General features: G+C 44.5%; 1 protein-coding gene across 1 annotated transcript in view; it reads right to left on the reverse strand.

Moving 5' to 3' along the window:
* GRIK4 (glutamate ionotropic receptor kainate type subunit 4) overlaps positions 1–21,006 on the reverse strand; it is a 304,635-nt gene that overhangs the window by 113,828 nt on the left and 169,801 nt on the right. The window contains 1 exon segment of the mRNA XM_048827667.2: positions 10,801–10,965. Within this exon segment, the coding sequence (XP_048683624.1) occupies positions 10,801–10,965 (165 nt within the window).

Below are 21,006 nucleotides of genomic sequence, written 5' to 3' on the forward strand. Positions count from 1 at the left end.
ATTTGTCAGTCTAGTAGAAAAGATCCAACGGCTGGAACTTAAAGCTGGACAAATTCAGGCTAGAAATTAGGTGCACATTTTTAACTGTAAGGGTAACTACCATTGGAACAAGTTACCAAGGTTAATGGTGGATTTTCTATCACTCGCCATTTAAAATCAAGGTTGGATATTTAAAAAAAAAAAAAATTTGCTGTAGTTCAAACAGGAAATTAATTCAGAGAAGTCCAAATGATCTGTGTTTTACAGGAGGTCAGACTAGATGATCATAGTGGTCCAATCTGGCCTTAGGATCCATGTCTGTGAGTTCAGGCAAGTCCAGTAGATGGTCACAAATGACCTGGACTGGGTTTGTGCAGAAAACCTGGAGGTGAAAGGCTCAATATTCAACTACCACGTCGTCCAGTTCCCAGGATGCATAGTAAGGCTTCTAAGTTCTTACAGGAAGTTTAAATGCCATGCAAACATCTCCTCTTGGTTTTGTTCACTCCGTTCAGTCTAGTGGATGTTTGGTGGATGTTTTTCTCCAGCAGCTTCACATGGATCTGGCATTTGCTTCTCTGTGCTTAGAAATTTGCAGACACTTATACCTCTTGAATAGCCCTTTTTGAATAGGAATATTAGCAATTTGCAAACTGTGCATTCTGCTTTAGAAACATTCATCAGTCCCTGGTGACAGCTGAGTGCCTTCAACTATTCTGCAGAGTATCAGGCACCTGCCAGCATCTAGGAAGAAGGCACGGGCTCCCTCTCCTATTTGTGTGCCTTTGAATAAGTCAAAAGTCCTAGGGGGGATTTTTGTCATGCATGCAGGAGAAAGTTTGGCGAGCACTTTCCCTTTGTCTCTCAAGTAGCCAAGAACAAAAGGACTGGGAGAATAGGTTAAGTAGTCATAGCAACTGAGTTGCAAGGATTGTCAGAGGAAGAACAGGCAGTTTTTCACTCTCAGAGTGAAACACACTCCGGAATTACAGAAAAAAACACTGCAACGAAGTGGAGATGCCTGAGGCAGAGGATTAGACCATGTAAGGAGAGCGCCTCTTGTAACCCAAACACTCTTCCTATCTCAGGGTACTTTACCCATGGAGACAAACTGCAGCAGGTAGCTCACGTCTGGACTCCTAAGCCTATTACATACACCGGTCTTCTGTTCTCAGACACCAGCCCTTTGGAGGATGCAGAATTGTCCACATAATGCCACATTCATCCCTGGTGTAACTGGACTGACGAAAATGGACCCAGAGAACCACAGATGCTAGTACAGCCACTGGCATAAAAGACTCTGGGAACTTCAACTGATGGATATTGTTTAGACACTAGACTCTCCAGGCCAGATTCTCAGGTGGTATGAATTGGTATAGGTCTGCTGACAGTCCAAGATCTGGGCCAATCTTCACCTGTGTTACCAATACTATGCCCCTCCCCAAGCCCAGCTTTGGAACAGTCTCTTGGAGGAAACCCTTCGATGTGCCAGATCCCCAAGGAGTCAGACTCTTCCTTCAGGATCAGCCTCACTGCTCAGCCTGTCCAGCGGATATGGACTCCTGCTCAGAGACTTGTACACTGTCCAGGGACTAATGCACCTCCCCCAGTACTTGCAATGACACTCAACCAGTGGTTCTCAAAACAGTAGGGTTTAATAATCGAGTGGAACCCAGCACTGGATGTCCTTAGGTTAGCACAGAGACATAAAAGTTTAAGCACTGTCCATTCTGGTCAATCCACAGCAATTCACCAGCGAACTCCATTTTCAGGCTGTCTCTCCCTCTGACTTTCTTCCTGAGTCAGTTCCCAGATGAGAGAGCTCCCAGCTTCTTCCAGAAGCCAAGTGCCATACTCCTACCTCATACCTTTCAGTCCTTTGCTCTAGAGCTGGGATCTCTGCTCTGCTTCCTTGCTGAGAGTCAGGAAAATTGTCCTCCCCCTGGGCCATTGGTTGCTCAGTGGCAATGTCCTGGTGACTGGGCTTTCCAATGTCTTCTCAGATTTTCCATTGATATGGGTCACCTTGGCCAGGTTTTTTTTTTTAAATGACCCATTCAGTCTGCTCAGACAGCTAGGTGGCCCTCACACCCCTATGTCTCTTAGTCTTCCCTGAGAGCAAACTTAATCCTGTTTCCCCCCACTGGGTAGCAATGCAAAATATGGGGGGAAAGCTGAGAGACACTTAGGATTCATACAAATATTACAAAAAAATCCCACTTTGTCACAACACCCATCCCTGTGGTGTCGAAGCTGCTGTCATATGTGAACGCCTGGGAACATGCATGCTGAAATAATCAGTGGTACAGGCTGGACAATTGTGGATTCAATCACAACCAGCGTTGAGGCTCCGGCTGAAACCATCCTCCTCTAGGAAATGCCAAAAGTTTCAACTTGTTCCTTAACGCTGTAACTCACCCCATTGTATCCGGGGATGACATCATGTTCCGTGGGGCATGTTCTTTTGGAGAGCTTGGTGATACCGAGAGATTAGGTCAGCTGGAGCCACAATATTCCAATGCTGTTTTGTAGCTGAACTTCTCAAAATTTCAGAAGTCGTGAATCCAGGGGCTGGGACTGGTTATGTCTCTGCTAGACACCAGGTCTCAAGATTTCAAAACTTTGTACACCATAACCCTGATTTAGCGATGCACTTAAATAGATGCTTGAAGTTAAGCTGGTTGTTACAACCTGGCCTGTATCCCACTGTATGGTCCCCAGTCTGTTCAGAGTAGACCCAGGCACTGGGTCCCATATGTTTTTAAGCCAGCTAGGTGCAGGTAGAGTCTAGTCACTATTTCTAGCTCTGGGCACAAAATAGGGCACAAAATCAGTGTCTGAGACCTCCCAAGACCCTTCCTCTCAGGCACTTACACACATTCCCCAGAGCTCCAACTAAGTTTTGGCCACCCCAAGCTTCTAGGTTAGCCCCTTTGGGGACAACATGGCAGGAAAGCATGGAACACAGGCTTAGCAGAGGGATTTCTTAACCACACACACCTAACTCTTCAAGCACTCAAGAGTTAAAGATCTTGGAAACAAAGCTGAAGTCCTGAGAGGCCCCCCTCACTTGAGCTGATCTCACCTTTTCTTGTGAGCCCAAGGTTTGCAAGAGGTTCAGACTAGGCAGAGTCCCTCCCTCACAGAGCAGCACCCAGTTCTTAGCCAGACAGACCTCTGCCTCTCCTCTGTGCGCTTCACTGGGATGCTCCAGCTCCCTCCCCAAGTCACACTGGCCCCTCTGTAGAAAAAATATTGTTCCACAGGAGAGAGCCAGTGGTGGAGAGTCATTCAAAGTTGATGGCCCCAGATTCCCACCTTGATGGCTGTTCCCTGTGATAGTCCTTCAACTAGGTGTCAATCCCTTTTCCCAGGTAAGGCACCTGTCTGGAATGCATTTCAATAGGTTGCCCTCAGGCAAGTTTAGATATGCATTCAATGCATACTGCATAATATAATTTGATACAGACCTATCCCACTCTGTGACACAGATGTTTATGTGCTTTCCTGAATCAGGGCCTTTATACGAAAGCTAGGAAACGAGCATGGGTGCGCAAGTTCAGACAAACTGCAAGATACATTTTAAATGAATGTCTGAGCAAGTAACGATTTCTATAAATAAAAAACATAACAGAGTTCAGATTAGATACATATAGCTAGTTAATAAAGATGGTGGCTTTCATCTCTAAGGATCTCCAAGCAATTTGTATATTCATACATAAACTGTCACTATAGAAAGCATTTCACGCACCAGTAAGTGCATCCACCTCAGGTGAAGACTGTGGCAGCTAGTAGGCAACACATAGCAACCCTTCAGAACAATATGGGACAGATGAAATGGGTTTTAGCCCATGAAAGATTATGCCCAAATAAAATTTGTTCGTCTATAAGGTGCCACACGGACTCCCCAAAGTAAAGAAGAATATTGAATCCAAATGAAACTACACAAGGGGGTTACAAATGCAATTACCCTAGCTGGAATTTGGTGGGGGGTCTAATATCTGAGCTCTTGTGAAAAGCATTGTGGGATCTTTATTGCCCACAAATGGCTAAGTCTTGTTTCTCTTCTGAAAGACGACACTTCCAGCAATGCAATGACCCCAGTGGAATACGAGGGTGTTACCTCCAAGTGAGACCACCGCTTACTGAAATTGCCAACGCTATTTCCTGCAGCATCCTGCATATTCCCACATCTTATTACTGACCTGGCCCAGCCCTGTTTAGCTTGTGAAATCTGACGGGTTAAGAGCACAACATGGCATGGCTACGACTATGGAAGCATCAGCTATGCATGTAGAAATATTATTTTTGTGTGTACATTGAAGCCAGAAATCCCCCCGTTGGTCATGTTAGTGGCTGAACTGCCTCTAGGTGTTTGGATGAGCAGAAGGAAGATTCTTAGAAGATGCATTAGATCACAGGAGACAGATTGATAAGTAGAAAAACAGTCCTTTCCTGGACCTCAAGAGAAGGTGGTTTAGATAAAGATGTGATTAAACAGCCCATTTTGGATCTTCATAAAGATATTTGAACAGTCAAACACACTGAGAAAAGCAGGCTTTACCTGTAATGACAAAACTGCCCCATCCATAACCCTTTTACTGCAGGCTTACTTCAAACCATAGCAATTTACAGATGCTTTCCTTACAAGAACAAGTTGATACATTTGCTTCCCTTTAGATATAAAGCAGCAGTGGCAAACCATGCATGAATTTGATTAAGACCTGTTCTTTTTCTATCTGTTCTAGGAATGGCATATTTGTAGCCATATGCATTAAAATACCTCACTCAACCTAAAAAAAAAAAGAAAAGAAAAATAGTTTTAAAATAAAATGAAAAGAAACCCACAAAAGCCTTTCTTCTTTCAAACCGTTAATCATCTGTGAAACAAAATGTCATTTTTCAGATGCAATAGCAACATTCCTAGAATCAGTCAGCTACATATCTTAACTGTGATGTTTAGGAGCAATTCAAAAAGCGTGAAATCTGAGAACAATATTAAAGAATATTAAATTTTTTGCTGTGATATGGTAAAACATCTAAGCTACTTTTATTAATATTAAATGCAATGACAGCATTAGCATCATATTAAAGTTGAGAAGTCAGATATTCAAAAAGCCAGGCAATCCTTAACTCTAAAGGGCCTGGTTCTCCTCTAACATTCATGTAAATCATGAATAACTTTATTGTCGTTAAGAAAAGGAGGACTTGTGGCACCTTAGAGACTAACAAATTGATTTGAGCATAAGCTTTCTGAGCTACAGCTCACGTCATCGGATGCATCCAACGAAGTGAGTTGTAGCTCACGAAAGCTTATCCTCAAATCAATTTGTTAGTCTCTCAGGTGCCACAAGTCCTCCTTTTCTTTTTGCGAATACAGACTAACACGGCTGCTACTCTGAAACCTGTCTTTATTGACATTAATCACAGAGCTGTGCAGGTACTGGATTTTCTGTTTTGTGGGAGATTCCACAATTTAAAAAATTTTTTTTTTAAATTCTGAAACAGAACAAAAACAAATGAAAAAACTGACATTTCCTGAGAAACAAAATTCTGAACAATAATAGTTTTGGGTTAAATGAAATAAAACTGAAACATATTGTTCTGATTTCACTTTTATATTACACTATATGTTTCAGAATTTTAAAAAAATGAAAAGACAAGTCATTGCAAAATAGGAATTCAAAGCGTTTTTCTCTGAAAAGGTTGAAATGGAACATTGTCACCTCATCAGGATGCTCCATTCTGTTTTTTTCTTCCAAAATGAAATGTCGTCAAACTTGACATGTTTCCACAAAACATTTCACTTCTGGTGAACTGGCATTTCCAACAGAAAAATTTTCCAGTCAGAAAACTTCCAACCAGCTCTTGTTAAATGTACACTGGTGTAAGGGAGAGGGGAATCGGCTGCAAGATTTTTACCATGTTAAATTTGGCCACCTTGCAAACCCTGCCTGTTATCTGGCAGAGGTTAAATAACACAAACAGTGATACATGGAGGAGGTTTGTGTTAAACAAAAAAAAGGGGAATAGAAAATGCTTCCATGCAATTCAAACACATGACACAATGAGTGCGCAGAACAAAGAATCAAGGGAAACAATGCACCATTCTCATTTCCTCTCCTACTAAGGGCTGCTGGAAGGACATGGGCTGTATTCTGGAGTGGGACACACTTGCCAGGGAGTCCAAATGGGAAATGGACCCTGGTAACACCCACACAGCCAGGGCTGTTTGCTCAGCACTCCTCTTCTCTCTGCCCACTATGAAGCAGGTTAGGAAGCCCTCCCACAAATGATGCTCTACTTACTAGCTCTGCCTGGGGATAGGGGGAATAAAACAGAATGAGCATGACACTCATCAGACATGAGGACCAGAAAAAGGATTATATGCAGGATCCTAAAGTGATCAACAGGCAGAGGCAGAGGATTACTGCTTCAAATGGTCTCTCAGATGCCGTATGCGAGGCCGGGTCTATGCTTAAAAATTAGATTAACCTAGCTACGTCGCCCAGGTCTGTGAAAAAATTCACACAGTGAGTACTGTACTTAGGCTGACCTAACCCTGCAGTGTGGATGTGACTAGGTCAACAGAAGAATTCTTCCACCCACCTTGAGGGGATGGATTATCTGCATAGATGGAAAAAGCCCTTCTGTTGACCTAGGAAGTGTCTATGACACTAGAGCAATTGCTGCTGCAGCCCCTAGCTGTGCCACTGTAGTGGCTGTAATGTAAATATGCCCTGAAGTTTTTAGCCTACCTGTCTCATGGGTGATGGGCTCAGATGTACCAATAGAAATGCAAGTATTTCCTGACCTGTACGGTATTTACCCAATGCAGAGAAACGACTCCATGAACAACATAGGTGCCTGTTTGGGGAATCAAGGAGCAGACTCTTGATGTCACATGTACAGTGATGAGCATCAGAATTCCCATTAAACCATCTGGCCACGGAGGGGTCTCCGTACCATGCAGGAATCAAGGCCGAAGGTTATGAAAAGTAGTTACTGAAGATGTCCAGCCAATGCCCACTTTTAACATCCTACAGTCTCACCCTTATGGGAAAGCCCTACAGAACTAAACAGAGATGAAACGAATAGGGTTTTACAGTCATTGAATAGGATTGCATAGAAATTGCTCTAAAAACCTACATAATTTAATGTTTGCAGTGTTGCTGTAGCCATGTGGGTCCCAGGATACTGGAGAGACAAGGTGGGTGAGATAATATCTTTTATTGGATCAACTTCTGCTGGTGAAAGAAACAAACTTTTGAGCTGACAAGGAGCTCTGCATAGCTTGAAAACTTCTCTTTCTCACCAACAGAAGTTGGTCTAATAAAAGATATTACCTCACTCATCTTGTGTCTCTATGTAATTTCACATACTTTCTATGGGCTTTTAAAACCAACTGGTAGAGGAGAATTACAGCCTTGCTATACTATGCTCGAAAAGAGAAGACTGCGGGGAGGGCGTGGGAGGGAAGGTTGTTTTATAACAAGGACAGTGATCAATTGTTCTCCATGTCCACTGAGAGTTGGACATAAAGTAATTGGCTTATTTTGCAGCAAAGGAGATTTAGGTTAGATATTAGGAAAATCTGTCTACCTCTAAGGATAAGTAAGCACTGGAACGGGTTACCTAGGGAGGTTGCGGAACCCCTGTCATTGGAGGTTTTTAAGAACAGATTAGACAAATACCTGTCAGGGATGGTGTCACGGTTCCTTCCCCACCCTGAAAGCTAGGATACAGATGTGGGGACCTGCATGAAAACCTCCTAAGTTTACTTTTACCAGCTTAGGTCAAAACTTCCCCAAGGTACAAACTATTTTACCTTTTGCCCTTGGACTTTCGCTGCCACCACCAAACGTCTAACACCGGTTACTGAGAAAGAGTTCGTTTGGAAACGTCTTTCCCCCCAGAATCCTCACAAATCTTACCCCCTTTTTTTCTGGGGAAGGTTTGATAAAAATCCTCAATTTGCATAGGTGACCACAGACCCAAACCCTTGGATCTTAAGAACAATGAAAAATATTCAGTTTCTTAAAAGAAGAATTTTAATAGAGGAAAAAGTAAAAAGAATCACCTCTGTAAAATCAGGATGGTAAATACCTTACAGGGTAATTAGATTCAAAACATAGAGAATCCCTTTAGGCAAAACCTTAAGTTACAAAAAGACACAAAAACAGGAATATCCATTCCATTCAGCACAGCTTATTTTCTCAGCCACTTAAAGAAAACAGAATCTAATGCATATCTAGCTAGATTACTTACTAAGTTCTAAGACTCCATTCCTGTTCTGTCCCTGGTCAAAGCATCACACAGACAGACCCAGACCCTTTTTTTCTCCCCCCTTCCAGCTTTGAAAGTATCTTGTTTCCTCATTGGTCATTGTGGTCAGATGCCAGCGAGGTTATCCTAGCTTCTTAACCCTTTACAGGTGAAAGGGTTTTTCCTCTGGCCAGGAGGGATTCTAAAGGTGTTTACCCTTCCCTTTATATTTATGACAGGTAGTTTAGGTATATTTAATTCTGCCTCATTGTTGTGGTCTGCACTAGATGACTTCTTGATGTCTCTTCCAGCCATGCATTTCAATGATTCTATGGGTTAAACTTAAAAAAAAAATCTATTGGAAGGTAATCATACACTATTGAATTCCAGAGGATGTTTCTGGAAGGGGCAGTCACTATAGGTTTGGGGAATTTTGGCAGGGCTGGGAGGAGATGGGAGGACCACAAATAACCAAAGGACTTAGGTGACATCTGACTTAACACTCTTCAGTGTTAAAAAAAATAAAAATAAAGCCAGCTTTTAAGTCTTGGATGGGGTTGTGAAAAGCTGGTATCTAAAGCCACAAACCTTCAGGGCACATCTAGACAGAGATTAATCTATATTAGGGAAGCTGACAGCAATATAGGGTGTAAATTTCCTCTAGGAAAACAGCTCAAGAGTTTTAACACACAACATACCACAGTTTAAAAAAATTACTTAGCACCTAGTGTAAACAAATACATTGGTGTCTTAAGATGCTGGACCAGCTACCATGTTTGTCTCTGCGTGATACCAAGCACTAAGTTGAGTTTAAGAATGTGTCAACTGAGAAATTTTAGCTAACACGTTGTAAAACCCTATTTCTTTTCCAAGCCTAGACATGCCTTAAGTAGATTATGTCCACACTTAAAACGCTACAGTGGCACAGCTTCAGTGTAGATGCTCATTACAGCAACCCATCGCTGTAGAATCATAGAATATCAGGGTTAGAAGGGACCTCAGGAGGTCATCTAGTCCAACCCCCTGCTCAAACCAGGACCAATCCCCTGTTAATCCACCTCCCTGAGAAGCTGTCGCTAGGTCCATCCACCTAGAACTGCCTACAGTGGGGAGTTCAGTGGGCTGAACTACGTCCTTCAGGGGTGTGGATTTTTCACCCTCCTGAGTGATGTAGCTGGGTTGATCTAATTTTCCAGTGTAGACCTGCCCTGTTAGAGAGTTCTGCAGTGGAAATTTTGTAGGCATGTGAATTTCAGGCTACATCTACACCACAGCCTATGCTGGCCTCACGCATGTAGCTCAGGGGTGTGAATAAACTGCCCCTCTGAGCGACATAAGTCACACCGACATAAGCGCTCTTGTGCACAGCACTATGACCCAGCACAGCTTCTTCTCTTCACGGAGGTGGTTTTATTATGCGGATGGGAGAGCTCTCGCCCACTGGCATAGAGCACCTTTACCAGACACGCTGCAGTGGCGGTGTGGTATGTGTAGACATCCCCTCATATACGGAGCAACGTGGCAGGCCATGACACTTTAGCAGCATGATGATGAGGTGTCTGAGGAAAGGGTAATACCCCTTTAAATAGCTTGTGAGCACCACTAGAGGGCAGACCAACTTTTAAAAAGGAAAAAGAAAAGGAGGACTTGTGGCACCTTAGAGACTAACCAATTTATTTGACCATAAGCTTTCGTGAGCTACAGCTCACTTCATCGGATGCACGAAAAAGCTCATGCTCAAATAAATTGGTTGGTCTCTAAGGTGCCACAAGTACTCCTTTTCTTTTTGCGAATACAGACTAACACGGCTGTTACTCTGAAACCTTTAAAAAGGAAGACTACCCTGCTCCTATGCCCTACTTCACTCGGGGAGCTGTGACAAACCTGTGCCTTTAAGACACTATCAAAGCTAGAGAGCCATTCAGTGTCCGAACATGGGGTTTTGATCTTCCCAGTGCTCGTGGCAGAGTAGTGTTTACTACAGTGAGCGGCCCCACTAGATTATAATGAGACTATTCGCCAAACTGGGCATCACACTCCGTAGGAAACTTCTGCAGAACCCACCCACTGGACACCTGCAATGCTGTTGTAGAGAATCATAGAATATCAGGGTTGGAAGGGACCTCAGGAGGTCATCTAGTCCAACCCCCTGCTCAAAGCAGGACCAATCCCCAACTAAATCATCCCAGCCAAGGCTTTGTCAAGCCGGGCCTTAAAAACCTCTAAGGAAGGAGATTCCACCACCTCCCTAGGTAACCCATTCCACTGCTTCACCCCCCTCCTAGTGAAATAGTGTTTCCTAATATCCAACCTTGACCTCCCACACTGCAACTTGAGACCATTACTCCTTGTTCTGTCATCTGCCACCACTGAGAACAGCCGAGTTCCATCCTCTTTGGAATCCCCCTTCAGGTAGTGGAAGGCTGCTATCAAATGCCCCCTCACTTTTCTCTTCTGCAGACTAAATAACCCCAGTTCTCTCAGCCTCTCCTTGTAAGAGAGGCACTTAGAGACACACAGGCAAAGAAAGGAATGGTGACATTGCGATGTACGTACTGGTTTCAGCTGTCTCATATTCGCTGTCTCTCAGCAGCTCAAAAATGTCCACCTCCACTTTGGCTTTCCCCGCTCGCTCTGGTGCACGGTTAATACGGTTCTTCGCTAGAGTAATAGACAGCCTCTCCCCTCTGCTGCACTCCATCGGGTCATCCAAAATGGCAGCTAGGAAACAAGGTGAAAGGTCAGCAACGGAAATCGGTCCGACTATCCTGGCAAATTTTACTGGCCAGTTTGCAAAGCTGGTTTTCAATAGCGCATGAACCACCTAGATAATTATATCAATAAATAAGGCCCCAATCTTGCAGCTGGATCCAGGCAAACTGAAACCTGCACCAGGCACAGACCTGCTAAAGTCTTGTACTGTCATCAGGCCTTGCATAGGCATAGGGTGAGCTACGTGCATTTCCGCTAAGCTCTGTTTGTTTTACCGTCACCTCACCCACCCTCACCCTCTCTGACTGTTTCGTCCCCTCTCACACGTACATTGTGAGCTCTCAGAAGTCGAGCTTTGTTACCTGTCTGTGCAGTGCCTAGCACCGTAGGACCCTCCTCCTTGACTGAGAGCCCAAGATGCTACCCTAGTACAAAGCATACAGTAGCGTGTTGTGTACTTGGATCCATGGGCAGGGGCAGGTCCAAGATTTGTATTAATGACCAGAACAATTATGATTTGCTGAGATTTATGACATTCTCTCACACACACAAACCCACGCACACAATGGACTTTGTTCGTTCATTTAACAAAGTCTCTATGCTGTGCGAACACCAGCAAATCAGCTCTCACAATCTGGATATTTCCGGAAGCAAGTGGGCCCGGGTGGGAGTGATGGGAGAAATATTTTTCAACAGACGGCACTTGATTCTTGATCTTATCTCCTGGGCCCAAATTTGCTGTCCATCAAGGCGCAGTGTAAAACCATCTGCCTATTCAAATCCATCCTACGCGGGGGAGATCATCGTGCACTTTGTGTTTGTTTGTTTCTAGAAGGTAAAAATAGATTGGCGTTTAGCAGCATTAATCTAAATACTTCACAGTGTGTTAGTAAAATTTCTGCAGTAGCGTTTTCTGAGTCTTGTTAATAACAGAGCTCATGCAGGGCTTAGCTATTAAATCTTAGCTGGGGAGAGAGCATCGTTTTTCGGTATGTGAATAAGAAAGGGCCCGATGCTTATCTCCCTCACACTGGTTTTATAACAGCATCACATCCACCAAAACAGAGTTATGTGGGTGTAAATCTCTCTCTCACACACACACAAAACACTAGCTACAGCAATTGGGGGCCTCGTTCAAGCTTTGAAATGCATCACTTTTCTGCAGCTTTTTTTGGCGAAAGAACTGACAGATGAAATCAAGCAAATTGGCTGTAACCTGAAGCGCAGTGCTGCTCTAACAGCGGAGGGAGAAAGCAAGAGAGCCGACACGCAGAGGGCATATGGGAAGTTAAAGGAAGATGTCGGCGAGGGCCAGCGGTTTTCAACCTGTGGTCTGCAGATCCTTGGGGGGGTCCACAGACTATGTCTCGGATTTCTAAAGGGGTTTGCACCTCCATTCAAGAATGTTTAGGGGTCCGCAAAAAGGTTGAAAACCAGTGGGCTAGGCAAAAAGAGAAACTCCCAGCTGGGACCAAAAGATCACAAAGTCATCCCAAGAAGCTGCCATTTGAGCCAGGTGATGGTATCTCTGTCATCAGTCACAAGAACTGTAATACTAGATCGAACCCATGATCCATCTAGCCCACTATTCTGTCTCCAGGGGTCTGCACCAACTGTTTAAAGGGAAGGTGCAAAAATCCTGTGGCAGGCAGTTATGGAATAACCTGCCCCCCGGGAAAGTTTCCTCCTGATGCCCCATTCGCCAGATGTTTCAGGCTGAGACCCCCTGAGGGGCTGAGAACTAGACATGATTCTGGGATAAACACACAAGGATCAAATTGTGGTTGGCCTGGGCGTACAAGGAGACCCATGCAGGAGGTAGCTGCACCGCTTCTGAGCTCCTCTCCATGAAATTTCAATCTATAGAAGGCATAATGCCGGCACTCCCGTGTTCCTCAGCTGTACCCCACCCCACCTAGCCCCCACAGCCACAACCCAGACCTATACCACTGTCACCCAGGTTCATTCCAAAGGCTTGGAAACCTGAGGAAACATTTTGACCAACCTGGCCTACGCTGAGAGTTTATAAGGAAACCCCAACTGGGCCCCTGGGATTTGGGGTTTCATTTCACAGAGCTCCAGCTTCAGGCCATGGCTCTAAAAGGCAGCGAGCCCCCTCCTTCCCCTCCATTAAGGGATAAAACTTCCACTGCAATGAAAGGCGAGGCACACCCATGGATGGAAAGCAGGTGAGAGAAATAAGCCGGATATTGCGCACCTCCCTCCTCCCGCTCAGTTATTCAGGAGTGTCCCGAGGTCAGTTTGAGAGCCCCAGAATGAGAGCCAGCCAATGCTGCACCAGGCAAGCTGGTGAGAAATAAATAGATAGATAGATAGATAAATAAAGTTCACAGTGATCTGGTCGCCTCTAATGAGAAGCGCTCCAATCTGGCACATTTCACCCGCAGCGAAAGCTTGTTGTGATTTTAAAACAAGCGAAGTGGCTGCATCATCGGGGCTATTAAGGATGTGTTTCTGGAGTGTTTGGGCAGCTGACAAGCAGAATCATCTTTGCATTACCAGGTTTTCCCACCCCCCACATCCACTTCCCCTCCCGTCTGGCGTTTACAATAAAACAACATGTCGTGTCAAATGTCGGCTTGGTAGCTGGGCTTCTATATGACACGGGCTAGTGGAAGACAAGTCAGACCTTGCAATGGCAGCTGTAAAGCCGTCAGTCATTCAGGGCCAGCACTTAGCTTGAAGTACAAGGAGCAGAGTATAAAAGGGACATGACATGTTGAGATTTCCAGTCAGTTCCATTTGTTTATTTTTTTAGGTCACCTGAGAAATTTGCCTGGCCGTGTTATAGTTTGTACCGGGAATGAATGAGAAAGAAAGAAAACATTACAGAGACTGGTTAGAAATTAAATCAGTTCATTGAGTAGATGCACGCATTGGGGTCTGCACTTTGTATTGTCCATACTATAGGTACTTGGATACGACGGGAATGTGTATCAGTGAGACAGACAGATGGGTGTGTATGGGGACAGATGAAAGACAGATGGGTGGGGGGAGGGGGATAGATAGATCCACTAAGGGACCTTCTCGTCTCGTTTTGCTCCAGTTTTCAGGGCGTTAAATCCATCCAGCTTCCAGTAAGGAAACACGTGGCAGCTATTCTTGTAAGATGGATCTCCCTGTACAGATGTCTTGGCGAGTATTCAGTCCTTCAGGCAACACCAGTTCTTCTGCTCTGCTTACATACAAGCACCATCGTTATCTGCAAAGCATGTGCAGTCAATCTTTATCTCGCTATGTGACTGGAGGAGGTTGCACTTTCTTCTAAGGCCAGGAACTCTGACTACAGGATTTTTGAAAGTTGTTAATGGCTATTTTAAATGATAAAACATCCAGGAGTGTGCGAGTGAGGGAAAGCACCCCAAAAAGCCAATGGTCAACTTACTTTTTCTTGGCTTCCTTTCACTCCCCTTCTTCCATCACTACAGCATAGAGAAGGCCCAAATCAACCACTGTACCTCCAGATCCCAAGACCTCAGAAGCTGAGATCTGAACTTTGTGGCTTGCTCCTATTTCCATAAAATCTCAATCTGAATGCACTTGAACTTTGCACCTTGCATTGAGAACACATGTGTGAGAGGAAAGAAAATGGCCCACCAGCACACAGCAAATTGCAGAAAGTCAGAGCCAGCCTTAAGCACAGGGAACATAAGCACCTTCCTAGGACCCCAGTCTGCAGAGACTGCCAACATCTCTTATCCCCCTCTGACAGCAGGAATAGAGAGTGGGTATCAGGTACCTCCTAGATTCCATCATCCTACTAGATCTGGGGTTGATGGGAAAAAATATTACGGCTCATTATGTCCCCAGTCACTAAAGCTGGTCGTCAGAATCGCCTCTCTGTTTAAGGAGTCAAATCAATCCCAATTCTACTTACTGCAATAACTCTCAGCACACCATGACTAAACCTAGCAACCAAAGTAGACAGTGGTCTACGAAGCTCCAGCAAACATGGTCGGTCATCTAGGACTTCACCTGGAATGGTATACTGAACAGTCTGGTTTCCTGTAACTTCAGGTGGGGAACAGGGAAAGAACTTGGATCATCTCACTTGACAGCTATCAGGATGGCAGGAGAGAGATCACTTGATCATTATCTGTTAGGTTCACTCCCTCTGGGGCACCTGGCATTGGCCACTGTCGGCGGACAGGATACTGGGCTAGATGGACCTTTGGTCTGACCCAATATGGCCCTTCTTATGTTCACTATACTTCAAATTATGCTCCACTTAGATCTTCATTGCAGCAGTGGGGAAAGAACTCAGTTCCTCTTTCTCCAAAAGCACAAGATCCTAGCTCCTTGAGCTAAAGGAACTAGGACACACAGATAAGCAGTTCTGATTCCAGAAGGCAGAAGGGGCACCTATACAAAGTTGCCAGTTCCTTCAAATATCTGTGGCAGATTCCTAATTCCCTGCAGGGCTTGTAATTTTGTGTCTCTAGTTTTTGCACATCCGCATGCTTACTGTGAGACTAATACATTTGTACCAAATATTAAGCCAGCCCATGAATCTGACTCGGTAATGAGGATGAACTGAGCTTTATTTATCATTCCATATAGCAGACCAAAAGATTAATTTAATATTTTAAAAGGTTGATTTTAAAACTTTATGTCTGGGGACACATTGCCAAATCTAGTCTAATAGCAGCATCATTAAATGCAGACTAAAGTCCTTATTTAAATTCACTTTCATCTAGTCCCGTCTATAAAATATGGAGAGATGCATCAAGTAAATCTTAATCCTGAAAAATTTACACCAATACTTTGAACTTCATTAGCCACAGAATGGCTTCACTGCTTCTCCCCCAGTCATAATAAATATCTCCTCCTTAGACCTTTCAGGGCTTTCCTGTTATAGAATCATGGGCAACCTTCAGAAGTGGCCACTTGTTTGTGGGCTTGACTTAAAACCATTTGGGATTTCAGTGCTACTTAGCAGCACCCGTTTCTATTGGAGTCAGTAGGAGCTGTAGCTGCTCAGGGCTTCTGCAAATAAGCCCCAAAGTATCTCAAGCAGAGCTGGTCAGGAAACGGTTTTGGTTCTTGCGGGAAATTTTGAAGATGGATAAAGTTTTAATTTAAACTCTTCTGAAAACTTTTTAGGGTTTGCATAACCCCCCCCCCAGATTTGCCAAACCCTGAAACATTTAATCTGAAACCTATAAAACGGTTGGGTCAATTGTTCACATTTCAGCTGCCAAAAATATAGTTTTGGTTTTCGTTCCCCCCCCCCCGCAGCAGTTCCCCCCACCTTCCAAAAAAATTCCATTAAAAAAAGAGGTTTGGCAGAAATTTACAACACACCCCACCCCCCAGCACATCTTCTCTTGAAAAAGTTTTTTCCAACAGTAAATTTTCAACCATCTCTAATCTTAAACAGGGCCCCCCAAATTAGTGAACTCTTGCAAATTGGGCCATAAACACTTCATCTATTAGCTCACCTGGTCGTTAGAGAGATGGCTGATCATATTCCTCCTCCTCCTTTTATCCAGCTGCTAAAGTGCACGAGAACAACAGCTAAAAATACAGTCAGTACGTTCCTCACCTACCTTTCCGTGTGAGTGATTGCTCTCATTGTCAGGGGGATGAATGGGAGGGGATGTGTCCACCAAATACATGTCTAGATTAAGAGTTGAATGTACACTGCTGCAAATGTCTGCAAACCCCTGATGCAAGCTGTCCACCAACAAAGAGTGTTTCTACAGCATGTTTTCTAGTGTTTCTAGCAATCTCCCAAGAGATGGTGGCTTCTACTACAGCCCTTGAGTGATTATTCCAGGGTATAAGACCCTGATCCCACGAACACACAGAGGATTCGTTTTAAACAGAGGGGAAACTACTGAATGCATCCGATGAAGTGAGCTGTAGCTCACGAAAGCTTATGCTCAAATAAATTTGTTCATCTCTAAGGTGCCACAAGTACTCCTTTTCTTTTTGCGAATACAGACTAACACGGCTGCTACTCTGAAGCCTGAAAACACTCAATGTGAGAGGTTTTACTGTAGTGTTTTCACACTAACCATAGCACAGGAGCAAGAGCACCACCCTCCTCCAACTTCTCTCCCCTACTCTTGAAGAAATTCCTCTAGGAAAAAGAGAAGCGTTCATTCTCCCTGATTCGGTCAACCCCTGTCTGTTCTGCTGACCCTGCCAACATGAGGACCAGTTAGTTCCAACAGTCTGGGTTGTTTTTGTGACACGGAGAGCTGTCCGCTTGGAGCCGCGCTGAGACTGACCAACTCACCCTATAAAGACCACCAGCCAATTTTCAGACAGCAATTAATTTCATCTCCTGCTGCCTTAGATTTAACCAGTGCCCAAGAGGCTAAAAGCTCTGCATTCTATTCCTCTGAACCATCCACTCCCCTTGTGCTTTTACTCTGTGAACAGTATTATAATGTAAGCAAAGAGATGAGACTATTGCATGTTTATTACATATCACTACTTAATTCATGATCCAACCAAGATCTAATGAAGTGCCATTTTACAACAACAACAGGGAACAGATGGTACTGGAAAGTTTATATACTGCTGCAACAACACTGTTTGTTGACCTTTCCCAGTTAAGTTTATTAAGTGCCGTTAAATCTCTTAAGATGGCTTTCGTACCATTGGGAATACACTGACAGCCAACAATCAATCAAAAGCAACTGTTATTTCCAAGTTATGGTCTTGAATATGCAATGTTCAGGAATCAATCCTGAAGCACTTGCATGAGAGGAAAGTGATCAGGAACAGCCAGCATGGATTCACCAAGGGAAGGTCATGCCTGACTAATCTAATCGCCTTTTATGATGAGATTACTGGCTCTGTGGATGAAGGGAAAGCAGTGGATGTATTGTTTCTTGACTTTAGCAAAGCTTTTGACACGGTCTCCCACAGTATTCTTGTCAGCAAGTTAAGGAAGTATGGGCTGGATGAATGCACTACAAGGTGGGTAGAAAGCTGGCTAGATTGTCGGGCTCAACGGGTAGTGATCAATGGCTCCATATCTAGTTGGCAGCCGGTATCAAGTGGAGTACCCCAAGGGTCGGTCCTGGGGCCGGTTTTGTTCAATATCTTCATAAATGATCTGGAGGATGGTGTGGATTGCACTCTCAGCAAATTTGCGGATGATACTAAACTGGGAGGAGTGGTAGATACGCTGGAGGGGAGGGATAGGATACAGAAAGACCTAGACAAATTGGAGGATTGGGCCAAAAGAAATCTGATGAGGTTCAATAAGGATAAGTGCAGGGTCCTGCACTTAGGACGGAAGAACCCAATGCACAGCTACAGACTAGGGACCGAATGGCTAGGCAGCAGTTCTGCGGAAAAGGACCTAGGGGTGACAGTGGACGAGAAGCTGGATATGAGTCAGCAGTGTGCCCTTGTTGCCAAGAAGGCCAATGGCATTTTGGGATGTATAAGTAGGGCATAGCGAGCAGATCGAGGGACGTGATCGTTCCCCTCTATTCGACATTGGTGAGGCCTCATCTGGAGTACTGTGTCCAGTTTTGGGCCCCACACTTCAAGAAGGATGTGGATAAATTGGAGAGAGTCCAGCGAAGGGCAACAAAAATGATTAGGGGTCTGGAACACATGAGTTATGAGGAGAGGCTGAGGGAGCTGGGATTGTTTAGCCTGCAGAAGAGAAGAATGAGGGGGGATTTGATAGCTGCTTTCAACTACCTGAAAGGGGGGTTCCAAAGAGGATGGCTCTAGACTGTTCTCAATGGTAGCAGATGACAGAACGAGGAGTAATGGTCTCAAGTTGCAGTGGGGGAGGTTTAGATTGGATATTAGGAAAAACTTTTTCACTAAGAGGGTGGTGAAACACTGGAATGCGTTACCTAGGGAGGTGGTAGAATCTCCTTCCTTAGAGGTTTTTAAGGTCAGGCTTGACAAAGCCCTGGCTGGGATGATTTAACTGGGAATTGGTCCTGCTTTGAGCAGGGGGTTGGACTAGATGACCTTCTGGGGTCCCTTCCAACCCTGATATTCTATGATTCTATGATTCTATGTTATGGAAGCATGGACTTGAGGAAAGGACTTCACTTCCTAAAGTCCAGTACTCTGGGGTCAAGAGGTCCATTTAGCCAAGGTATTTTCAAGGTGCATACCACTCATACATCTAATATGTACTTCATATTTTTTGTATTTATGTCCAACCCCTTGTATGTTCCAAAGACGATTTGTAAGCTCAAAACTGAAGTTGTATCCTGAGTTCAACCCAAATAATGCAGAACAGCTAAGTTCAATCCAGATGCGTGCTAGCACTTAAACTGAACTCAGAATCCTGGAAGAAAAGGAGTACATCGAATGCATCCGATGAAGTGAGCTGAAGTGAGCTGAAATAAATTGGTTCGTCTCTAAGGTGCCACAAGTCCTCCTTTTCTTTTTGCGAATACAGACTAACACGGCTGCTACTCTGAAACCTGTCAGAATCCTGGGTTTTCAATCCTGCCCTGACAAATGATCAAAAGAATGCGGTTTAATGTAGCTAGCTCTTTAGCATTGGAGCCAATTTAAGCATCCTGGGCGGTTCCAATTCTCAGAAACGTGTTATCCCCTTTGAAATGCCAAGAGCCCCATTCCAACACACCAGCAGTAATGCTCTGCCACAGAAAATAGCTCTGCAATGAGAATCGTCCTCAAGTCCTCCCACACCTCTTTCCTGTTCTTCTCTGCACTTCGTGCACAGATCATAGGCCCGCTGCGTTGCTATTACCACCTGATTTTACCTGCTCACAATTTAATCGGTCTCGTAACCTAAAATTGTTCGGATAAAGCGGTAATTCCAATTTTGGGGTTAGGTTTGCTTATTTTGTGAATTTCCCCTCAGCTGGTTACAATATCAGCCCTTCAGGCTGTCAATTCAGTAAACTGTGAGAAATTTACAAACTCCCTCATTACAGGTCTGTCAAGTAGAACTCCAGTGGGGAAACAGCTGCATTTGTGTTTCCATTTTAGTCTCATTGAAAAAAAAAAAAAGATACCCAAGCTTCAGAGTCTCTCCTTCAACACCAGACTTGAGAGCGCTCATCAGATCAGCACAGCAGAGGGCTATTTATTGCTTTCGGCCAACATCTGAAATCTGCATTTAAATGGAGCTTCCCTCTCCTTTATGCGATCCAGAGAGAGTAGAATTCAGGAGAGAGAGAATGAGGGAGAGGAGGCGAGAAACAATAACCCAGCACAGGGCCTTTGCGTTGCCACAGCTTGAAATGTAGCATCTCTTTTCTCTTTCTTAATAATTGCTTTGTGTGCATTAAACAATGACAAAAAATAGCTATGCGAACAGCTGCCCAAAATTGCCTAGGATGGCAAACAATGGATTCCAGCTCTGTCCTACGTCCCTGGTGGGCCTGCGAAAGATGCGGACTATGCGGGGAGGGGGGGTATGTTAATACTCAAATGCCACATGTCTACCAGACAACTATGGGAAAGTCTTATCTTTGTGCCTAGGTAAACATGGTCCATCTGAGGAAGAACGTTGCCAGGTTACTGGATGCTATTTCCTCCTTTGCACGGGCAGATGCATGCTGTAATCTCCGGTAAAGCAGCTCTCGTTGCACGGAGAGGAGTGGTATCTCTTCCCCAGAAGCCCTAACCGCCTGCCACTGAGACAAGACAGTCACAGGCCACTGTACCCTACGAGGGGTTAGTTTGAGTCGCTCAAGGGTGAACTTCTCAGTGGCACTCAAGAGAAGCTGGATCAGCCCCATTCAGCCTTGCCTGCTCCCGCAGAACCACCACAAAACCCTTTCACAGTTGAAACAGGAAAACATTCAGGCTCTCATTCTGACGGCAGGTGCCTGGAAGATGGGTCTTGTCTCTTCCTCGCTCACTCCCCTGCCCTTCGCTTCACGGGTGGGAACAAACACTCTCATGAGACAAGATCCTGGTCTTCCGAGAGAGATCGCCTGCTTTGCAGAATACAGATTTTTGGGGACAAGGTGGTCAGCTGGCTGCACTAGCATGAAACAGCAACAGTCTGTTGGAACCAGAGATGAGTCTGCGAAACAGAAACATTGGCTCAGAGTACTC

This window comes from Caretta caretta, chromosome 22 (genome assembly GCF_965140235.1).
Source record: "Caretta caretta isolate rCarCar2 chromosome 22, rCarCar1.hap1, whole genome shotgun sequence".
NCBI lineage: Eukaryota > Metazoa > Chordata > Testudines > Cheloniidae > Caretta > Caretta caretta.